The following is a 21,911-nucleotide window of genomic DNA, read 5'->3' as shown; positions in this document are numbered from 1 at the left end:
CGGCATCCTGTCCCCTCCCTGCAAAACCATCGTACGCTGCGGGCAGACAAGAGGGAAGTGTGCAATGGTGGCTTTCCCGGCTGGTTCCTCCTGCTGGGCTGTGTGGGAGGTAGGAAGGTGAGGTCCAACAGGAATGAATTCTTGCTTTTTGCCTCAAAAGAAAGTCCTTTTTTGGGGTTCTCGGCCAAGCACGAAGCCATGGCAGGCTGCTAGAAAGGTTGATGGGAACTCCAGGGTAGCTGGTACTTGCAGACCTGTGTGTGGATGCGAGTGCTGCCGCCCTTCCCCAGACCAGTGGTGAGGTTTGGATCATTCACACTGTCCTCATCAAGGCAGAAGGTGCTTCTGGCTCATTAGCAGCTGTGCGGTTACTCCTCCCTCGGTCCCTGCTGAGCTGGTAGAGAAGCTGGTTGCTTGCGAATGGCTGAAATGGGAGGGAAGAATGTGCCCAAGCGCTTAAAAATAATCCATCCGATTGCTTTTGGGGGTAGCAGGAGCAATAGGTTATAGGAAGATGAAAACTGAAGACTGTTTTGTGAGGATGCTGGCCTAGAGGTGGGGTGGGGCTCCTGCTTCATGCCTGTGGGTCATCTGCCCCAGGCCTGAGAGCCTGACCATACCAACATTTCTCCTCAACCTTGTTTTTTACCAGTTTCTGATGATTTTCTCTGCTTCCTTGGCTGTCCGTGTCCCACTGAAGTCGCCTTTCCCCCCTCCCTGGTATCTGCGCTCCTGGAATACTCGTGGGCAGCTCCGGCCCCGCCACGGCTTAGCCAGCCGTGCAGGTTCGGCTCTCTCCACCTCCCCTCCTAATTCACTCCAGCTCTTAATTGCGTTTGCTGCTACTCTTTGAACTTGCTCCAGTTTTACTATCTCTGGTAATGAGGTGCCTAGATAGAGATGCATTAATCCCGATGTCCTGGCAGCGGGGCGGCGTGAGGAGGAGCTCCCGGCGCCGCTTCCCACCATGCAGGATCTCTGGATGTGGCCCAGCGGTGCCCTGCCTGCTGCTGGTGCCACCGTACTCCATCAGGGTGCTGCCTCGGGTAACGTGTTCTTCAGCCTTGGCCATGGTGGTGGTGGTGGTCCCTGGAGCCCTTTCCGTGTCTGATGGGGTGCGAGAGAACGAAGACCCCCCCCAAGCAAGACCCTTGCTTGGCCTTCTGATGCTCTCCAGGCAGCTGTTTGCAGATGTGGTGGGCAGTGCCTTCGCCAGCCGGCGCTGTGATGTTTTTCCAGGTCTCCAGGCACAGCCGTGGTGTCCCACCTCTCCTAGGAGCCCGTTTAAGGCAAGGAGACCTCGTTTGATGAAAATGCTAAAGCAAAAGCGAGGCCCCGGTAGATGTTTGCCCCATGAATCTGTGCTGGTTATTGTTAGTCTTTAAGCCCTTCAATCCATTTTTGATGTAATAATGTTTGTAATCCAATCTAGCGCTTTTTGGCAGCAGCATTCAGTGAGACCAGATATATTATCCTGAGTGTTTCTTTAAACCCCTTGTCTTGCATTTCTGTTTTTAGATGCAATTAGACTTAACCTGGCAAGAATTATTTGTTGTAAACCATCACTGCCTCTGCTATGTGGGCTTCGTTCCTGGGCCATTTTACATCAGCATTTTTCTATAGCTTGCAGTTGAGTGTGGAGAAGGGGGTCACCTATATATTGCCAACTGCCAGAATTCTCCTTCCTTCTTTTTTTTTTTTTGGGACACGTTGCCGTACTTGCTTTTCTGGCCGTACTCCTCCAGCTTCCGAAATAGCTGCCGTTGGTTTGGGAAGCCTTTAACCCATTGCCAGCATGTGTGAGAACGTCTGCGGAGCCGCTTGAAGCTGCTTTCTGCAGCCCTTGGTATTTAATAATTTCCTCCCTAGTTCCTTCTGCCCTGGTTGCCCGTCTCTGATGGGTGCCGTGCCGGGGGGGGGGCCGGGCGCAGCCCCCCGGGCGGTTTGTCACCCCGCCAGCTCTTTGCTGGCTTTCTTTGCTGATTGCATTTGAATGTGGCCACTTTCATGTGCTCCTCATCTTCCGTCCCACAACTTGTTTGGTGAAGATGAGTTGAAAGCAAGAGTGCCGTTTGATGCCGTGATGAGAGCTATGAACTTCTGCTGATAAAAACCCAATTAACCGGCTTCCTCATTCTTCACCCAAATGGGCCGGCGCTGTCCTCGTCCCACCAGCTTGCGACATACCTGCGGCGACGCGGAAAGCCTGGGTGAAGCAAAGCTGTCCTGGTGTCATAATCGTCTGGTTTTGGGGACTGGTGTTCCTCCTCCCTCACAGAATCACAGAATGGTTTGGGTTGGAAGGGACCTTAAAGACCATCTAGTTCCAACCCCCCTGCCCTGGGCAGGGACACCTCCCACCAGACCAGGTTGCTCCAAGCCCCATCCAGCCTGGCCTTGAACACCTCCAGGGATGGGGCATTGACAGCTTCCTTGGGCAACCTGTTCCAGTGCCTCAGCACCCTCACAGGAAAGAATTTCTTCCTGACATCCAATCTAAATCTACCATCCCCATCCCGCTGGGAGTTGGTGGCAGAGGGTGGATGAGACCCTCTCCCCGCAGGAGATGCGGCGTGGGAGCCGGCGGGCTTGCGCCGGAGACAAACGGGTCTCTAACGGTGTCCCACTCCCAACTTCAAAGCCTGGGCGCTGGACATGTCAAACCCAAATAATGGCCCTTAGACAACACGCGGTTCCTTGTCTTGGAGGCTTGTCTGAAGACCGTGACCACAGTAAATGCGATTTTGTTGAGCCCTGTCCCTTAAGCCTCTGCCTCTTTTCTCTTCTCCTCCTCCCTCCTGACCTTTTCGGCTCAGTGCTGTCCCCGGACAGCCCCTGGCAGCTGATCTCATAGCTCAGCCTTTCACGGCCCTAATAGGGATGAAAAGCCCTATCAGAAAGGGCCAGTGTCCTGCACCCAGCCAGGAGGTAAATACCCAGCGCTTTGATCTGCTCCTGGGCCGGGGAGAGAGGGGGGGACCCTGCCTGCAACAAAGACCCCAGGCCAGGGGTGCCAGTGCCCGCTTAACTCTCTGGCTGCTGGGCAGCCCGGCCCCTGCCTGCACCCGGAGGGCAACTGCCCGCAGCTCTAGTGTGGCCAAGGGCTCTCCCTGCTGCAGGGGACGGGCCACCAGGCTGTGTCTGCCCGGGGAGTCGGGCTGCCTGCCTCCGAGGATGCTCTTCCCCGGGACAAGCGGTTTCCAAGAGCATCTCTTCAACACTGACGCGACCCGTTAATAGAAAATAAACTGTGTCTAACTCCTCAGTGCTCCTGAAAACCGAGGTGATGTGCAGAGGGGTGGTGTGTAGCCCGGGCGATGGCAGCAAGGGGGTGACATCCAGCTGGTACCCATGCATCGCTGGCCTCATCCCACTCTGCACCCCATGATGCTGCTGGAGCAGTGCTGCCTGCTCCCCCCACCCCCAAAAAAGGTGCCCCCTTTGCAGCTGTGTTGGAGGGCCAATTCTAAAGCAATCCTTTTGGTTTTGCGGTGCATGCCGTGGCCATGCCTCTGGCCCATCCTCTTCCTCCCTGTCCCGCTCCCCCTGGCAGGTCTGCAGCAGTGGGACATGGGGACCCCAGGGAATCTCCTGGAGCTGCAGGTGCGCAGACCCTGATGGACCCTGCTCTTCAGGGATGGTCACCTCCAAGGGCTTCCTCCATAACAGTGAAAGAGGTTGAAACTTGCCTCCTTTTGGACTAAACTTCCAGTAAGATACTTGAAAGGCAGAAGAAGCCTCCAGCTTGTTGAAGACTTAAAAAAAAAATCACGTGTGTGTGGCCATGGGTGCTTGGGGTGACATGGGCGATCAGACCAAGAGCACGGTGGGGACTCCAAGAAGCGACGCCATGCTTGGACCATGAGACGTGCAGACTGCAAGCAGGTTTGGCATTAATGAATTGCTGCCCAGGTTGCATGCGGCACCTTTAACAGCTTGCCTTTTCGGGGAGAATTGGTTTTTCTTGCCATTTGAAGTTTCTTTGCCCTAGGAATGATGGTTTTTGCTGCTGCTGCTGCTGTGTAATGACGGTGCTCTTTGATCCCGCCTGGCAGCGCGGAGCGGGTGTTAACACAGCTAATTGAGAGCCGGCTGCGGCGGGCTGGCGGGGAGCAGTGGGGCCGGGGGGGCGGCTGCTCGCTCTTCTGCGATGGGGGTCAGGCCTCACTTGGGGGGCAGAGAGGGGCACCTCCATCCCTCACTCAGCGAGGGGGCAAGTCCTCATCTGGATACTCGGGGGCTTATTTAGCATATGTTGTAAATCTCCACATTCTATCACTCGAGGTGTTGCTGGAGACGGTTATATCCATGTGGTCCATCCTCCTGGAGGAGAGGGATGAGACCACCTTCGGGGTCCTGCAAGCACCCATGGGTGACGTGTGGGCTCTGCGGCCGGTGGCCTGTGGCTGGGGCAGTGCGGGTGCTGCCACCCTGGCTCCCCGGGGAGCTGCAGAGGTGACGGTGAGCTCCTGCTCCCGCTGCCCTGGGATGAAGCGCTCTGAGCCCAGGGAGATCCCGCTCCCAGCTCCGGCTCCCTGCAACACCAGTGGGGACTGGAGCAGTCCTGCTCCCCCTGTGGAGCTGGAGCTCCCCCTCTCCCAGCGGTGGGATTATTTGCAGCTCTGGGCCAGGAGTTGCACCGCCGTAAACTTCCCGGCTGCCAGCAGATTCCCGATGCTCATGCAAAGTTTACCTTTAATTGGAGTGGGGTTTCCTCCCGGCTGTCCCACGGCACACCCTGAGCTCCTGTCCCTGCACCTCCTCGGCTCCCCACGCTCTCCCAGGCAGAAGATTTGCACATGAATCAGCCTCTCCTGATAACTTTGATTTTTTTTCTGAGCCTGGGCAGCGATGGAGCTGGTGTTGGCATCGGCCTCGCCAGTGGGGGAGTGTCACTGTCCCCCTGCGAGTCCCTCTCCATCCCTTTCCTGATAGATTTCTCAGTTGGAGTCGCAGATGTTTTGCCTCCTAACTGAAGAGATTTACACCCTGTTAAAACGCAATAAGTGCTTTCCTCCTCTCCTGCTCCCAGCGGGGCCCACAAATGACTCTGGCAGAGCATCAGGTGGAGAATTACATGGCACTTTTTTCCTGACCTATAACCAGCTGCTTGGGGCTACCGCAGAGACTGTGCAAATAACCTTTCTCTTCCACCGATGCTCTTCTTTTTTTGGAAGGGGGTGAATAGACCTGAAGACAAAGGCTTTATTCAGTGCCCTGGACCCCCCCGAGCTGGGCGGGGAGCGTGGCCGCGTGTGCTCCCCGGCGCGGGACGGGGATGCAGGGAGCTTGCAAGGCTTTTCTACATGGATATCTCAGCAGCGTCGCTGCAAAAAGGCTTATAAGTGCGTAAGCAAGCGGTGGTCTTGTGACCAAGAAGTGCTTTCCGGCCTTGATGGGGTTACCTGTGATGTAGCTGTCACTCTTAATTATGATGCTGATTGGGATTGGTTATAATTTTTCCATCAGAAAGCTATTTTTATGGGAAATTAGGTTTTTGCGTAAGCGTTACTTATGTTAAAGTATGGTTGTCTGTGCAGTACTTCAGTATTTGCCTGTTGTTCTCCATTTGCTCCAGGAAAGTGCCCTAGATTGGCACAGCAGTGCTGTGGCACGCGAGGATGAGTGTGGGTGCATGGTGTCCTCCCTTCTCACCCCCTTAACCCGGCTGGCACTGCTGGGCCTGTAGCTTTGCGAATGCAGGCTAATTTAACATTTTTATTTATCTTTGTAGGGGGCTGACCCTGGCCAGGAGGAGGTGAACTCCATCCCAGCCAGACCCAGTGCTATCGTTTTCATTCCGGTTCCCAGAAGCGTGTTTGAACCTGGTGATTTTCACATTGCGGTGTGTTTGCTGGAGCAAGAAGCGCAGGCGGGGATGTCTGTGTTCGCCAGGGTGTGCAGCGAGCGGTCTGTCCTCTGCAGTCACCCCGGCTGTCCCCTGCTTGCTGTGTGCGTGGGCAGGATGGGGGTAAAGCCCTGGGTTCCTCTACCTTGGCCCTGGCTGGTGGGAGCGGACCAGAGCAGCACACCAGGCTCTCCCTTTGGCAGTGAAAATTTGTACGATTTTGCAGCAACACGAAATTATTATTGTAGCCGATTCAACCCAATCAGCTCCATTAGGTTGTTTCCTTATGCCTTGCTTCGAGACCCACCAGCACTTGGCCATACCTGCTTGGAGACCCACCAGCACTAGGCCATACCTTCTTGGAGACCCACCAGCACTTGGCCATACCTTCTTGGAGACCCACCAGCGCTTGGCCATACCTGCTTGCTCCCCCTCGGTGGGAGGACTCGGTCTGAGGTTGCGGCGGGCATTTCCCTCCCCACTGCAGGAAGAATCATGTGTTTTTATATATAAAATCTATTTATTTAGCCAGGCAATTCCAGGGCTGGGCATGCGGTGCTGGCGGGCGTTAGCGTCCCCCTCCAGCCACTCTCAGGTGCTCCAGGAGGACGTAGCACTTCAGAGAGCTGGAAATCCCTGGTGAACACCACGGCTATAAACGAGACCTTTGTGTTGGCCGGCAGCTGGGTTTGCCATGTGCCCCTGTGGCTCCATACACCGGCAGATGGGACGTTGGGTTGGGAGCGTGCTGCTCTGCTGCGGCTACCACCGTGCCAGCTGAGCCCTCAGAGCCGCCTCTGCTCCCAGATCCCAGTTGGTCCGGGGGGTTGATGCCATCAGCAAAACGGGAGCCATGGGCTGGAGGGAGTTGTGGGGGCAAACCGTGCGCCCACACCTGGCTCTGCACATGAAGGTGTGGTGGTGGGAAGCTTCATGGCTATGCTGGAGGAGCAGCATGGCCATGAACCTCGGCACGCCATTGCCCAGCGCACGCTGTTGTGGGTCCCACCACTGCTTCTCCAGCACCCTGTGGTGGCCAGCCCTTGGTTCACTGGGTGTAACCTTCCAGGATCCCTGTTTGTCCCCTGTGGAAGCAGAGCTCCAGATCTCTAACGTGGTGTTTCCCTGACCCCAAGAGTTGCTGTGCTGTGGGCAGAAGGAACCTGAAACCGATTGCTGGGACACGAGGAGGGTTCACCATTCAGTGCTTGGAAACCCTGGCTCCAGCAGTCCTGGGACGGGTTGTTTTCTAGAAAACGCCCATGTTTTTCTGAGCTGTTTGCATTTGTGGGACTCTGAGACTGTAAATCCCAAGGAGCAAAGAGGAGGATGGAGACAACGAATAGGGATGGTGTTGCTTGCGAAACTCAGGTTTGGGTCTTAGGGTGCTCTGGAAGCTGGCAGGGCAGAATGGGAAGGTTGTGGGGGATGTCCCCAGTTCTGAGGATCTCAACGTGCTTCCCACCCTGTAACAACAGCCATCGCCATGAGCGCCTGAGCAGAGCTTTTTCTTGCCAGAAGGGGTTTTTTTGGGCAACAGGGAGTAGGTGATGGTGGCAGCTGCCGGGCGGGCAGGCTGAGTATCGCTACCCGTGGTGGTCGTCTTCTGGTGCTCACCAGGGACGGTAGGGAGAAGGGACTGGGGGCTGTGTGGGTTGTCTTCAGGCTGACCCACACATAGTTCGTCTTGTGTGCCCAGTGTAGGAGTGGGGAACGTAGAAATCCCAGTTTGCCGGCTGTGTGGACCCAGCAGTGCCCTCGGACAGCATGGCATGACAGGGGTGGTGAGCTGGGGAGGGGACAGCCCCTGCTCCCTAGGGCACCCTCGGGGGGAGCCGTGGGGGGGGAGCAGGCTGCTGGTCTCTCCTCTTTCCGTGGCAGCCTGGGAGGCTGTGGAGGAGCTCTCGGGCTGCCAGGAGGGTGTGTGAAACCTTAGCCTTGCACCTCCTGCAGCCGTTTAGGGACGGGACAGGGCTGGGCTGGCTTGCGCATGCATTTCTGGGGCTTTAGGGCCCCTTCCCGGTGCAGCTGCCTCTGGGCTGGAAGGCTGCTGCCGGCCTCGCTGGCAGCGTGACAGCGTGGGGCTCGGCTCCCCCCGCGCAGCCCCTGCCCTTGCTCTGGCAGCCGACCCAGAGAATGTGCCGGAGCTGATGGAAAGGGCTTGGTGGGGGGGGGTGTGATGTGTGCAGGGAGGGGGCGGCCGGCTTGCCCCCCTTCAGCAGGGCCTGGCAAGGAGATAGTAATAATAATATTAATAATAATATTAATAATACCGATGATACCATGAGCGTAGGCTCCTGCTGCCTCTCAGCTCAGCCGGGGAGGGGGAGAAGGGGCTGCAACCAAGCCGTGCTCTCTGGGCAGCCCCAGGGTGTTGGTGTGCAGTGGAGCAGGCAGATGCCTCTGCTCGGTGACCTGGAAGCGGCTCTGCGGGTCCCCTGGGGCACCGGCCCTGGCCAGGATGGGGGGAGGAAGGAGTCCCGTGCCCGTGATGGGGCTGGGCACCAGTGCAGCACCTCTGCTGGTGCAACACCCGCACCTCGGGACTGAAGGTGCATAAACCAACGGGAAGGTCTTGGAGGAGAGGGAAGGTGGCATGAGCTAGATTTTTATTTTAGATAGAGTCTGCTGGGGTGGGGGCACACTGGAGATGTGCGAGGCGCATCTTCAGGGCCACCGTTAGGGTCTTCAGCCATGCCAAGAAGGGCCTTCAGCCTGGTGGGTGTGAGCTGAGCCTGTTCTACACCAGCTGCCCCTCAGCAGGGTCCGTCAGTGGGTTCCCACCCCCCCGTCTGCTCCGGCGGGATCGGGGTCAGGCTGCGGGGGTACCCCTGGAGCCCTGGCAGCGAGTGGTGGTGGTGCCGGTGGGATGGTGGTGCCGGTGGGATGTTGCCGCCTCCGCCCAAGGCTGTGCGATGGAAACCTGAATCTTGGACGGGTCTGGGAGTGAGGAGCGGGGGGGGATCATGGGGAGGGCGTCCGGGCTGCATCCACACAGCGCCTGGCTGGAGCAGGGCTGTGGTGCACAGATGGAAGAGTAATTAAGAATAATAAAAGGAAAGAGACTTGGATTCACTACAGTCTCAGCACATTAATTGTGCTTTGGGGCCCAAATCATAACGAAGTCCTGCCAGAGGGAATCCAGAAGAGAAACCAAACGTCTCGCTCTGTCCAAAGCTGACCATTTAAGAGACCCTTGCCTTCATCTGCTGCCAGGTATTACTTCCAGAGTCTCCCATCTGCCAAAACCCAAGTTCTCATTTGAAATATTTTTTTTCGGGGAGGAAGAAAAGCTACGGTGACACTCTGAGTGCTGGCGGTGGGGAGGCAGAGTGTGATGCACTGGGGCCAGCATGTGGTACCCCTTGCTGCTGGAGGTGGAAACATGGGGTTTTTGGGGTTCTCCTCCCCGCAGAGGCGTCTGTCCCAGCTGGCTGGCGTGTGTCACTGGGCTGGGACTTGGCGTTTCGCTGGTCTTGTGCCCAAGGGCCAGGGTGAGTTGTGCCAGCAAGCGGAGGTCCTGCGTGTGCTTTCATGCAGGCTGAGCATCTCTTCTAAATTGACAAGCAATTACATGGTTAATGGTATCAATGTTAAATCCTCATCACTCAGCAGCCTAAGGCTTAATGCTTCATTAAGGCAAAGGCATCTAATAGCTCTCCGGGCTGGGAGCTGCCTTTTCTTTAAGCCTGAGTAGAAGTCATCTGTCCAGAGGCTGCTTTTGCTCTCCTGGTCCTACAGCCAAACTGTAGGTCCTACAGCCTACTGTAAGTCCCTCCAAAATGGAAGGGGGACAGGAAAATGCTCCCATGCACGCGGTGCTGCGTGGGACCGGCTGGGTCGAGCCGTGCTGATGGGACGGAGCTAAGCGTTGCCGATGTGGCGTGTGAAAAGCACGGCCGATGTTTGAGACCTGCCATTTCCGATTCCCCGTGGTGTCCCCAGCTCCCTGCCTGTTTTTGTTCATCGCTTTTTATCTTTGCCTCATGCTACCGCCCTGCGCCCACCTCTCCCCAGGCTCCGGGCTGCCTCTCGCCGCTCCCTGCAGCCCACTGTTGTGCCTGTGGATTTAACTTTTTTCTCCCCTGCGTTACCGTGCGTTTGTTGATGACGACTTTCATCCACCGTTGGGGATCGGTGGTGCTTCCGCCGCTCTTCCAGGGGCGCAGCAACGAGCGTCACAGACGCTTTGGGCTTCGGTCTCGCTGCTCGCCAGGTGCCTCCCGGATCGCATGTCTCTGCTGGAGCGGTGCTGGCCTCGGGGCTGATCCTGCGGCCTTCTGCTGGTAAATCTTCCACTGTGAAGATAAGAAACAGCGTGAGGATCAGCTCTCCATCTCTGAGCTTTGCAGCGAAGCGCAGCGGAGGAGCCTGCAGTGCTGCCACCGCAGCCCCTCACCCCTGGGTCACTGGGGACCCCCCGGCTGCCGCCCCCACCCACCTCCGGACCCTGCTGCTCAGCAACACGTCACTCTGTCCTACGTGTTTATATAAAACTCGTCAGAAGCTGTACTCTTTAAGCCATATGGATGGGATTTTGACTTTTGGAAGCCCGACGGGCTGCGTGGAGCATCTTGCTTGGCTTTGCTTTGGCCCATTTTGGATCTATACAGAGCCTGGCAGCGTGTGTCCTTGTTTCAAGAGGCTGTACCGGAGACCATCACCATGGTTTTTGCAAGTGTTTTACCCTTTTAGCTGCCCTTTTTATGTTCCCTCAAGTAGCTGCTTCATTTTTTTTTCACGCGGTTCCCTTTCAAAGGTACTTTCTCCCCTCATTATTATTATGTTCGGAACAAGAAGAGGCTTTTTGAACAGTCCTGCGTGCGGCGCGGGAGGAAGGATGCTCAGCTGCGTGCCCGCGTCCGTCCCTGTGGCTCCAGCTGCCATCTCTCTGTCCTGTTCGGATGTTTAATGTTTGTGTCATATCCAAATGCAACGTCTCCGTGGTTATTTTGGAGGAAATTATGTCTCCCGTCACTGCTGCGTGCTCTACCTTTGCAGGATCTCCTGGTTCCCCACAGTCAAGCCATACTTACTCTTGTAGATCATTTTGATATAATTACATTATTACCTTATAAATAAGACCTCAGGAGGTCTCGCAGAGGCTATTTTTTTACACACTGCCCTGTTTTCCCCTGCCCCGCAGTGCTGCAGTGTGAATGGGTGAAGTCTGAGATGGAGCAACCCATGGCACGGTGCTGGGAAGCTGCTCGTGGAGCTGCTTCAGGGCCTTGAGCTGGGATGTTATCGGCTTCTTTCATCCCCAAACCAGTGCCTCTGGCCTGGGAGAACTGGGCCGCTGTGCCTTCTGCCGGAGTTAACTCCCCGAGTTGTTTTTGTGGGGAGTTTTTGCGCCGGCCCCTGCCTCTGGTTCACGTTTGGAAGAGCTTAACGCAGGCTGTCGGGGGGTGTTTCTCCATTTTCCCAGGCGTTTGCGTCGGGATTTGTGCTGACAGTGCTCCTGACAAAACGCCCGCCAGCGAATCCCAGATGCCTGGATATACGGCTCTGTCCAGGGAGCTGCTGGCAGGCAGAACCCCGCCGCGGGAGAGGCGATAACTCAGCAAACGGCCCAATGACTTTCTGATTAATAAAACATTTGCTGGTGTTTCACGCGAGAGCCTTGATTGCACAGAGACGTTTGGCCAGAGCTGATGGACTTTGAGCCTGCATCCCGGCGTGATCCAGGCTCGCTTTCCAGCGTAGCTCAGCATCGAATCCTCATCGAGATACCCCAGGGTCCTGCTGTAAGAAAGGGAGAGCAGAAGGAAAAGAAAGACCTTGCTTCGTAACCTGGACTCTTCCCATCACCTCCTCACCAGCACCCAGTGGGGTCTGATGGATTCGTCCCCACTGGCCATCCGTCACCTGCCCTCCCCAAACCCGAGTTTTTGCGGGATTGAGGCAGGAATTAGGCTGCACAGGCAACTTTAAACCCCAGAGCTGAGTTTTGGCATTCAGGCTCGGGGTAGGTGTTGGCTGTGCTGTGCTGGCCGAGCCCTGCTTTGTCTCACTGCCTTGTCTCTGTAAAATTATCCCCGTTGCTCCGTGACTCTCCTTGCATCGCCTTTCCTAAGCCCCGCTCCTGCCGTATGCTGTCGACGTGCTTCTCCCAGGTTTTGTTGCTTCCCTGGGTGAATAAATCCCCGTGCCTGGCTTTGGTGGAACACCGGGATGATTTGTGTTTGCCGTGATGGATGGAGGTGTCGGCTTGAGAGCCGGGGAGAGCAGGCTGCGTGCCAGAGCCGCCCCGCGCGCGGTGCATCACCCGTCTGCCTGGCACAGCACCGGCCGGGCGCTTGCTGCTGCTGGTGACGAGGGCCCTTTTGGGGTCAGAAGCCAGTTTTTGGAGTATGTTTGGCAGAATCTGCCGTTTAGGTGCTTAATCCTGTCATCCTCCGGTTTGGCTTTTTTGTCTCTTGTGTCCCCCCGCCCCCGGCCCTGAGCCGTCCCCGCCGTGGCAGAGGGCTGGTGGGTGCGTGGGTGGGGATCCTTCCCTGCGTGGTGCCAGCGGGAGACGTGCGGCTCCCTGCGCTCCCGCAGGATTGAAAGGCTTAAAAAACTGTGCCGGCTAAAGCAAGAAGTTAATGTGAATTTAACTGACTTCTGCCCTGCAATTAAAGCCACTCAACCCCATTGGGGCTCTGAGTTTACATTCTTTACTGAGGCACACTGTGTAATTATATATGTATAATTTAAACTGTGCATATGCATGTGTTCCTATTATACACCAAGGAGCAAAGGAAATTATCCAGGAATTAAAGGGGGAGGAGGGTGCAGGCATGGAGAATGGCTCGCTTGTGTGGATGTGGCAGCGAGGGGAAGCTGGAGGGATCACATCCTCACCGCTGCAAACATCCTTGGAAGGTGCAGAAAACGAGAACTCTGCGTATTCAACACTTGCGGTGGGCTCTGGACTGGGACATGAAGGAATGGCAGCAGCAGGGGGGGTCAGCAGTGAGCCCATGAATTGGGAGGTGCTGAGCTCCTGATGGATCCCTCGTGGTGCCGGGGGACAGCAGGGACCTGCCCAGCGGGGACCTTCCAGCTCCCAGGAACTCTGCCTAACGCTCCCTCTCTTTTCTTACAGCCACTTCCAACGGGACGCTGGATGGCCTGGAGAACCGGGAAGGAGGAGTCTGCCAGACGCGCTCCATGAAGATTGTCATGAAAGTGGGGCAGGGTGAGTCCTTCTGCGCCCTGGGGTCTCCCAGTGCCAAAATGCCTTTGCCCAGCAAAACGTTGGCCCCAGCAAAACGTTGGCCCCTGTCCTGCTGTGCTGTGGGGGGGGGTGGAGGGGGCGGGGATTCTGGATTGTGGGGAAACTGAGGCCTCTCAGTAGCAGTGGCCACTGTGCTGTGGTGGCAGTGGGACACCAAGGGTATCGCTGGTGGTGGTGCTGTGGCACAGGAGGAGAGTGTGCTCTTTTCCCGGAGGGAGCTCCCCAACACCTCCCATCCCGAGCTGCCGGGTGCCTCCCAGCCCCAGCGATGCCCCGGCTTCGGATGCAGAGCTCCTGGTGGCTGCTTTTCATTATTGTGTTTTCACTCTGGGGCCAGTATTTATAATAAACAGAAGAAGCAGTGCTGCAGCCTTGGCAGGCTCCCTTCCCATTCCTGCTGCTGCCCGTGTGAGAAACTCGCCCCAACCCACGCACGGGAGCTCAGAAAACATAAAAGCAGGAGGGGATTAGGGTGGGGAAGCTGCTCCCACAAGCCCTGAAGCAGCTCAGCCTTGTTCTGTTGCTCTCGGCAGCTCCCGTCACTCCCGCTTCTCCCTTGCACCCTGCCGGGGGTGGCCGGCTGGGATTTGGTGGGGCAGTTGTTCTTTAGGTGGGGGAACGAGCTATTGCCATTCAGGTTGAATCGAGGTTTCTCATTTGTCCCTTCCCTTTGCTCCCCAGATCCGAATGCGGTCATCCCAGAGCAGCTGACGACGAGTCGGCCGAGCAAAGAGTCCGACAACACCGTGAAAATCGTCACGCAGAGCCCGCGCAGCAAGATCCCCGCGGCGGAGGAGCCCGGCAAGCCAGGTGGGTTTTGCTGGGGACACCCCAGGACAGGGATGGTGGGGCCAGACGTTGGCCACGAGCTACTGCCGGCACAGCAGCTCCCAGCCAGGCTTGTTGCATGGATCCAGGGGACACCGGGTGCTCCAGAGCAGAGATACAGATGGGTTTCCTGTAAGCGTTGTGCCTGTCTCTGCCATCCCCGATGCTCGCAGCATCTCCTCGCCCCAGTTCCGTGCCTTCCGGCTGGGGTCCGCTCGGGGCCCAGTGCAGGCAGCCAGGCTGCTGGTGCTGGAGCAGCTCGGGTTTGTTTTCCCAGCTCCGGTATGTCCTGGCAGGAGTTTTGCAGGGAAGTGCTGTTTCAGCACTCTCCTCCTCCTCCTCCTCCTCCTCCTCCTCCTCCTCCTCGCTGCCCATCTGTTCCTTGCAGTACGTCTGAGAGGGCTTGGAGGAGGTGAGGTCCTCGGGTTTTTGAGCTGAGCCAGTGTGAAAGCCTTTTGAAGGTGGTTTCCTGAGTTCCTGACCCTGCTGAGAGAAAAGTGAAATCAGATGAAGTGGGGAAGAGTCGCTCTTTTCTTCTCGCCTGGTATGGCCAGCCAAGCGCTCTCCCCTCGGGGGGCTGGGGCTGCCCCGGCTCGGGGGTCAGGAGGAGGCGGGGGGTCAGTAATCGGATATCACGGGGCTCCAGGTATCAGAGCCCACTTTCACCAGAGCATCCAGGTCTGTTGCGGAGAGAAAGCCTCCTGGGGTCCGGACTGGTTGTCACCTGGACACAAGCAGAGCTCTGCTCAGTCGGCTGGGAGGTGGAAAGGGGGAGCAGCGATGTGGGGTGGGGGAGAGGGCGCATGGTCGTGGACGCCCAGGGCTCCTGCCTGCCCTGCCCAGAGCCTGCTGCCATCGAGGGCTCTCCCACCCACAGGGTGTGATCCGTGCATGGATGGAGCGTGGAACCAGCTGCGCTGAGCGCCGGAGCACAGGCTCTGACACCCCTCTGCCCTTCCCTTACAGGCTCCGTCAACCAGGACGGCCAGGAGACCCAAGGTCCCAGCGATGGCTTCTTGAGCTCCAAGGTGGCTGTCTTCGCAGCGATCGGCGCCGGCTGCGTCATCTTCATCCTCATCATCATCTTCCTCGTGGTCCTCCTGATCAAGATCCGCAAGCGGCACCGGAAGCACACGCAGCAGCGAGCCGCAGCCTTGTCCCTCAGCACCTTGGCCAGCCCGAAATGCAGCGGGAACGCGGGCTCTGAGCCCAGCGACATCATCATCCCCTTACGGACTACAGAGAACAACTACTGCCCGCACTACGAGAAGGTGAGCGGGGACTACGGGCACCCCGTCTACATTGTCCAGGAGATGCCGCCCCAGAGCCCAGCCAACATTTACTACAAGGTGTGAGGAGCAGCCTGGGCAAGCCGCCGATGCAGGAGCACGGGAGCGCCGAGCGCGGGGGGCAGCCGCCCCCCGGGTCTCCCCACGGGCGGTCTGGCGCCGGGAGGGAGGAAGCGAAACGAACCCCACGGCACGGCGCAGGGAGCGCCAGGGTCCGGCGCCGGAGAGCGGATGGCTCACTCGCGCGCTGGTTCTCCCCTTTGTATTTAGTTTTGTAGTTCTCAGCTTTTGTAATCCCGAGACTCGAGGGTGAGCCTTCAGCATCCTCCTCTTCTTCTCCAGACTGCGGCTGGCCGGCCGGGGGGGCGGGCGCCGTGCCTTTCCGTGCTTGCTCGGACACCGCTGGCATACCCGGAGACTCCACCTCCCCTTTTCATTTTGGGATTTCCCTGCGTCACTCCTACGTCCTTGCGTGAAGTGCCCGTGTGCCTGGCGCCGCGTCGGCCGCCGCTTGGGTCCCGGAGCCTGGACCAACGCCGGGGCCGCGGCGAGGAGTCTCGGTCCGAGGAGGAGCAAGCAGCCGCGGGGGGAGGAGGAGGATGCTTTGCCTAGGTGCCAAGATGCAGACAACTGTGCAGGGAGGAAGCTGGCAAACCCGATTTACTACTACTACTATTATTATTATTATAATTATTTTAATTTTTTTTGTAACATTTTTATTTTTGTGAATTCCGGGCGGGACTCTGGCCCGCCGCCTTCGGGCACACGCCGTCGCCTCCTTCCAGCACGCCGTCCCGCCGGCCCCGGGGCAGACCCCGCTGCTCCCGCCGCTGCCCTTTTAAACTTTTGTGTTCGTAGCTGTTGACTCTTGTTTTAGTCTCTTTATAAAAAGAAAGAAAGAAAAAAAAAAAAAAAATTCTATCTATACCATGTCTCAAGCATTCAGTGCGTGAGAATCCGGGTGCTCCTCCTGCCCCGCGCGGAGCAGCAGCCTCGGCCCGGCAGCTCTCCCCGACCCCCCCCCGGGGGCGTCCCGCTGCAGAGAAAGCCTTTGCTGGGGGTTTCCATCGGGCTGGGGCTGAGCCTGCTGGAAGCGAAGCTTGGGAGGGATGGCGGGGGGCAGTGGGAGGGCAGGGGATAATGGCAGCTCCCGTCCCCCAGCCGGCGATGCTGCGGGTGGCTGTCCTTGGAAAGGAAAACTGGAAAACAAATGTTCTTGACCTGCAGCCCGTGCCGGGAGAAGCTGGGGGGCTGGAAGCCCCCCTGGAGGGATCCCTTGGGCCGTTTAGCACCTGGCTGGGCTTGGATGGGAGCTGAGCCGAAGGCTTCTCCCACCGCTTGGTTTACCAGGGTGACCCGGTGTCCCTCTGCGGGACCTGCCTTTGGGGACTGTCCCCCAGCAGCGCCTGCCCCTGCCCGCCATGCACCCGGCGCAGGAACGTCACCCGCTGTGCCACCTCCTGGGGCTCCCGCAGCCCTTGCCTTGCCCATCTCCGGCCCAAAACTGGAAGGGGTTGAGCCTTGGGCTCTTCTGGTGGGATCACTCCCAGCTTCCTTTTCCCGGGAGGACCCGCCAGCGCCGTAGCTGATGCCAGTGAGCGCGGTGGGGCTGGCGGTGCACGTGGCGGTGCCCTGTCACCTGCCTGTCCTCGGGCTGTCCCAGCCCAGGGCTTGGCAGCCGCCCCCACCTTCCTCGCTTTCTTTTCCTTCCAGAAGTAGCTGCTTTTGCTCAGGGAGCAAGCGTGGGGCGGGCGGCGTTGCTCCACCGGCACGGCTCAGTGTGCTGCCAGGTGGTGGGTTTGCGGTTGGCACGGGGCTGCCCGGCCTGGTTTGTCCTCGCCTGTCCCCAAGAGCCCGAAACCCGCGTTAGGAAGTGCCCAAAGAGCGAGAGAGCTGCTCTGCCAAAAAGTGCCTTGACGAGGAGCGGGCAGGGGCGGCTGGAGGGGCAGAGCAGGGGACGGTGCAAACCCGGCGGCTCGGAGGCTGCGCTTGGGGTTCGGCTTCGGTCCTGAGCGGGATGGGAGCATCCCTTGGTTGGGGGTTTTTTGTGTGGTTTTGTTTTTGTTTTGTTTTTTAAAGGCAGGAGTTGGGGCTGGAGCGGAGCAGGCTGCCTCAGCTCTCCTCCCGCCCCTCGGCATCCCGCGGTGGGGATGGCTTCCAGGGCCCTGAACCAGCTGCCATACCTGGGGGAGAAGAGCTGAAGCGGGTGCTTTCCCCTGCCCAGCCCTTCTCCCCGATCCCACCATTGCAGCTCCCCCCATGTAGCACCTTTTGGCCCCCTCTCCACGGCTTCCAGCACTGCCCACCCTGGGCTGCTGCTGAAGGGCTGGGAGCCACCCTAGCCGGGACCCCCTGATTCCCCGTTGGGGAACGGGGTCCGCTCTCTGAAATCACACAAAATTGTGTCTTAAAGAAAAAAAAAAAAACAAACCCTTTCCCATCACCCTTTTCCATCTGCAAAATCACAACCTGCACTTCCCGAGGGGGGCAGAGCCCCAGCTGGGGGGGTGGTGGCGGCGGGGACGGTGGCGGCGGAGGATGCTTTATGGATGGGAGTTTCTCCCCGCAGCGGTTGGCGTGGAGGAGGCAGTTGGGGGATGATTTAGTTTTGATTCGCTTTTGGATGAAAAAGGAAGGAGCCTGGCCACAGGTCGTACCAAAAGCAAACTGCTGGCACCGGGTGGCTTCCCACGGTGGCTGTCCCCAGCCGGGCCGCGGCTCGGTGGCCCCCATCAGCTCCACTCCTGTTGCTGGGGGCAGTTGAGAAAACCTTGTAAATATGTGAAGAAAGGGTGATAGCCGAACTCTTGGGTTTTGCTGAGCACCTCGGTCTGCTGGGTCCTGAAACAGAGTGTGTCCCTTCGGTTCTTTTCATTGAGAGCATTGAATTTTGGTTGGTTTTTTCTTTCCCACTCCCCCTCCCCATTTCATTTGTGTAAATACTAGTCTTTTTTGGAAGAAATAATGTAAAGATGTTTTGTATAAACTCTGAATTATTTTCTGGTTGCTTTTTCTTAGAAAAACAAACGAGAACGAAAAAAAAAAAAAAACCGAAAAAGGGAAAAAAAAAAAAAAAGAAATTTTAACCACAAGAACGGGTGTAAAACATTGTCATACTGCGCTCAGCCCCGGGGCTGCCCCGCGGGGCTGTGCTGGTGTGCGGGTGCTGCCGGGCAGGATGGCTGGGGGCCGGGGGGGTCAGGATGGGTTTGGGGGGGGCCGTACCCTCGATATAATGCAGGATCTGCCGGGCCCCAAGCAGAGAGCGAGGTGCTGGTGGTGCCCCGTGCTGCCGGCACAGCCCCGGCACTCGCGGCAGGGTCGGATCTGGCTCATTCCCGGCGAGTTTCTGGCCGTCCTGAGGCCGGGCAGAGCTTTCAGCCCCGGCCTGGGCACGGGCAAGAGACTTGGTAACACACAGTGAACTAAAGGAGCGTCGAATTTATCTCCTTTTTTTTATCTTTAACCAAAAAAAAAACCAAAACCTCGGGACGTGTCACTCAGTGCAGCATCCTGGGATCCTGATCTGCTTTTCTGAGACCTGTGGAGCTGCTCCTGTTGCAGATCCCTTTTCCCAGCTATCCCCATTTTCCACTTGCCAAACGCAAGCACACCGTAGCCCCATCTCTGCTTGGTGCCCAGGCGGGGGGTGACTCGCTCCTCTTCGGCAGCGCCCACGTTTTGTACAGGGCAGCGCCAGGCGTCCCTGCCCTCCGGGAGGTGGCCGTGCCCACCGAAGCCATCTCCGGTGTCACGGGCATGTGTGGCACTTCCCCGGGAGGCAGCTGGGACCTCCTTGTAGTCCCAGTTGCTCCCAGGAGCTGGGCAGATGCCTGTGAATCTGCATTATATTGGCAGTGGGTGAGGGGGGGCTGACACAGCCTTCACTGCCCTGGCGGGGGGGGTCCAAACCCTAGGGGGGGACGTTTCCGAACCCTGGGGGGGTTCCAAACCCTGGCAGTGCTGGAGCAGGGCTGGTCTCCCTCCCGGCTGCACCGCACACCAGCACGCCCGCGCCGCGCGCTCCCACATTTCAGAGCTGTGACCACCTCTGCATCCCACGGCGTCGCATCTGCGCCGCGCCCTTGGTCCTGCATCCCGAGGCGGGAAAAGTCCCCACGTTCCCGGGTGGCCCCCGTGTCGTCGCACGATCAACCAGCCGCGGGGCTGCTGCCCCAACTCCGTGCCCGGCTGCCCTTGCCGCGGTGCCGGCGCCGCCGGAGCATCCGGGCTGCCAGATTTTCCCTGTCCATCCGCCGCTGCCGTTAGCCGAGAGGTGGATTTGGACTTGGAGCCTGGATGCGGCCGGTCCTGCCGCTGGTGCAGGGCACGCGGGATGGGGGCTTTGGCCGAGGGCTGGGAATTGCCGCGGGCGAGCAGCGGGAGCGGTTTGGGCACCGCGCAGCTTGGCGATGCGGGGGGATGCTGGGGCTTCGGCCGTGGCACGGGGGGAAGGGGGACCCTCTGTGCCAGCACCTCCTCGGGCGGCGGCCGGTCCCCGGGCTGCCGCAGGGGCACATCCCGCAGTGGGGCTCAGCAATCCCGCCCTGGTTGATCGTCCTTGGTTCCTGGTGGGGCTCCGGTGGTGCCGGGCACCGGGGTCCCGTCGGCCGTGCTCCCCGGCACCACAGGCTTATGTTTCTTCGTGTCATGTTCCTCTTTTTGATTCCTTTCACCTTCTCTCCAGCTCTCCCGCCCAGTAGCATATCATCGGCATCGGTAACCAGCTCTGTGGCATCTGAACTCCATGGAGCCGTGATGGAACCTGATATATTGTTAAATAAAAGGGTTTTTTTCCTATGGAAACCCGGCTGTCTCCTGTGTGCTTTTTTGCTGCCCCAAAGTTGTCTTTGGAAACCGCAGCCTGGTCTGAAGAGATCCGGGGCAAGTTTGCTCGCCCAGTTCATCGCCAGCTTTTCCTGCTGGTGTTGGAGGGAGCTGTTGGGGTTTGTTTTGGTCAGCATTAAAAATTTGGGGATTTTTGTCTTAATACTCGCAGCATCTCACGTGGCCCCAGTGACTCGATGGACTTAGGGTTGGATACGGATGGATATGGTTGGATACTCAATGGATACAGTTGGACTCGATGATCTTAAAGGTCTTTTCCAACCTAAATGGTTCAATGATTCTCTGACTGTCCCTGCAGCTGGAAGCTCCTCGGAGGCCACCAGCTCCCCCCCGGGCAAACGTTCGCTCTGGAGGGCAGAGCTGCCTGCCCTGCCGCCGTGCTGGCATGGCCCCTGGGCTCATGGTGCGTCTGGTGGCCCCTGGGCTTGTGGTGTGTCGGTAGCCCCCGGGCTCCCAGTGCATCCAGTGGCCCCCATCCCACGGGAGCTCGGTGGCTGCTCCTGCTCTCGGGAGCAGGTAAAGCCTTGTGGGAGCTGTTGGTGGATGGTGCAGGGCAGCGATGTTCATCCCATCTAGTGACTGATATTTATGTAGTCATTCCTCAATGTGACTTCATTTGATAAGTTATTAAAAAGTCATTTTAGGAAATGGGTTGATAATAAATCCTTAACAGATGGTGCTTTAGCTGGCTCCAAAGTGGGCTCCTCCGCAGTCCTTGCTCCCGTTCTGTATAACCAGCTTCCGTACGGCACTGCATTGCTGTGAAGCACCCGGCGGCGCAGTCGGTCGTGGGTGAGACGTGGGGTGTGATTGGGAAACGCTCGGGGAGTTTGTTCGGCCGCGTTGCTCAGCCTGGAGCCCGTATTTCTGATTTTGTGGGACTTTAGACACCGCTGCAGGCCCAGGACCTTCCCCTGCCCTCTCTGCCAGCCCCCCTGGCGAGTGCAGCCCCTTGGCTTCGGCAGATGCCTTATCCGAGGATTGCCTCTCCCGGGGACAGCCATCCGGCAGCACAGGATAGCGGGTAGCACGGAGGCAACTCGGGGAGCCTGGGATAGCTGAAGAAGAAAGGTCTTGGGGAAGGGCAGCGCTGGAGCGGTTACATGTCCTTGTCGTTGCTGGTGTGGATCCGGGACATCGAATGTGGGATATGGGACATCGGATGTGGGATGTGGGACGTAGGATGTGGGATGCGGGATGCTGGATGGGGGATGCAGGGTGCTGGATGGGGGATGCAGGATGCAGGACCTGGGAGGTGGGATGTGGGATGCGGGCTGTGGGCAGAGCAGGAAGATGGGGAAGGGGTCTCTTCCCAACCAGGCTGGGCTCAGGGCGATGCAGGAGCGTGAGTGCGGCCGCTGAGGTCCTGGGCAGAGGCTGGAGCCTCTGGGTGCCCCCTCCCTGCAGATCCCAGGGGATCGGCATGGCGGTGTGCAGGCTGGGGCACCATGGCCTCGCCAGTCTCCAGCCCAGAGCACGAGGAAGGCTCTTGGCGACCTGCTGGTAGGAATAAGGCTCCTCCAGAAACAGGCAAAGGGAAAACTAGGGTGCAGCGGGGCGCCCAGAGGAGGGGAGCAAGGCCAGCTTCCCTCCAGCTTGCCCAACAGATGCTCTAGGAGAGGACAAAGGAGTCGAAGCCCTGCTTGCCTGGTGTAAACCATGTCTGCATCAAGCCAGGTTGTCGCAGCAGGGGTTGCGGCTGCTGGATCGCATGGTTACTGCGGGGATGGGCGAAGGGATGGGTCGCTTTATGGGGTCTCAGCGGAAAGAATGAGGCCGAGGCACCAGGAGAGAGGGGTGGAGGATGAACAACTTCTTGGCCAAGGTGCGAGGGGTGAGAAACGAGGTGGGCCGAGGAGATCAAACGCAGCAGACG

The 21,911-nt window shown here is 58.3% G+C and overlaps 1 protein-coding gene across 1 annotated transcript in view; it reads left to right on the top strand.

Annotated features, from left to right (window-relative positions):
- Positions 1–19,993, top strand: part of EFNB1 (ephrin B1) — a 54,731-nt gene extending 34,738 nt beyond the window's left edge. Inside the window, exons 3-5 of the mRNA XM_054214522.1 lie at positions 12,939–13,031; positions 13,752–13,880; positions 14,865–19,993. Of these exons, the coding sequence (XP_054070497.1) occupies positions 12,939–13,031; positions 13,752–13,880; positions 14,865–15,253 (611 nt within the window). The 3' untranslated portion in view covers positions 15,254–19,993. The remainder of the gene's footprint in view (positions 1–12,938; positions 13,032–13,751; positions 13,881–14,864) is intronic.
- The last annotated feature ends 1,918 nt before the right edge of the window (positions 19,994–21,911 follow it).

This window comes from Rissa tridactyla, chromosome 9 (assembly GCF_028500815.1).
Source record: "Rissa tridactyla isolate bRisTri1 chromosome 9, bRisTri1.patW.cur.20221130, whole genome shotgun sequence".
Taxonomy (NCBI): Eukaryota; Metazoa; Chordata; class Aves; order Charadriiformes; family Laridae; genus Rissa; species Rissa tridactyla.
Note: the sequence above shows the minus strand (reverse complement) of the source record. Positions and strands in the feature narration are given on the sequence as shown.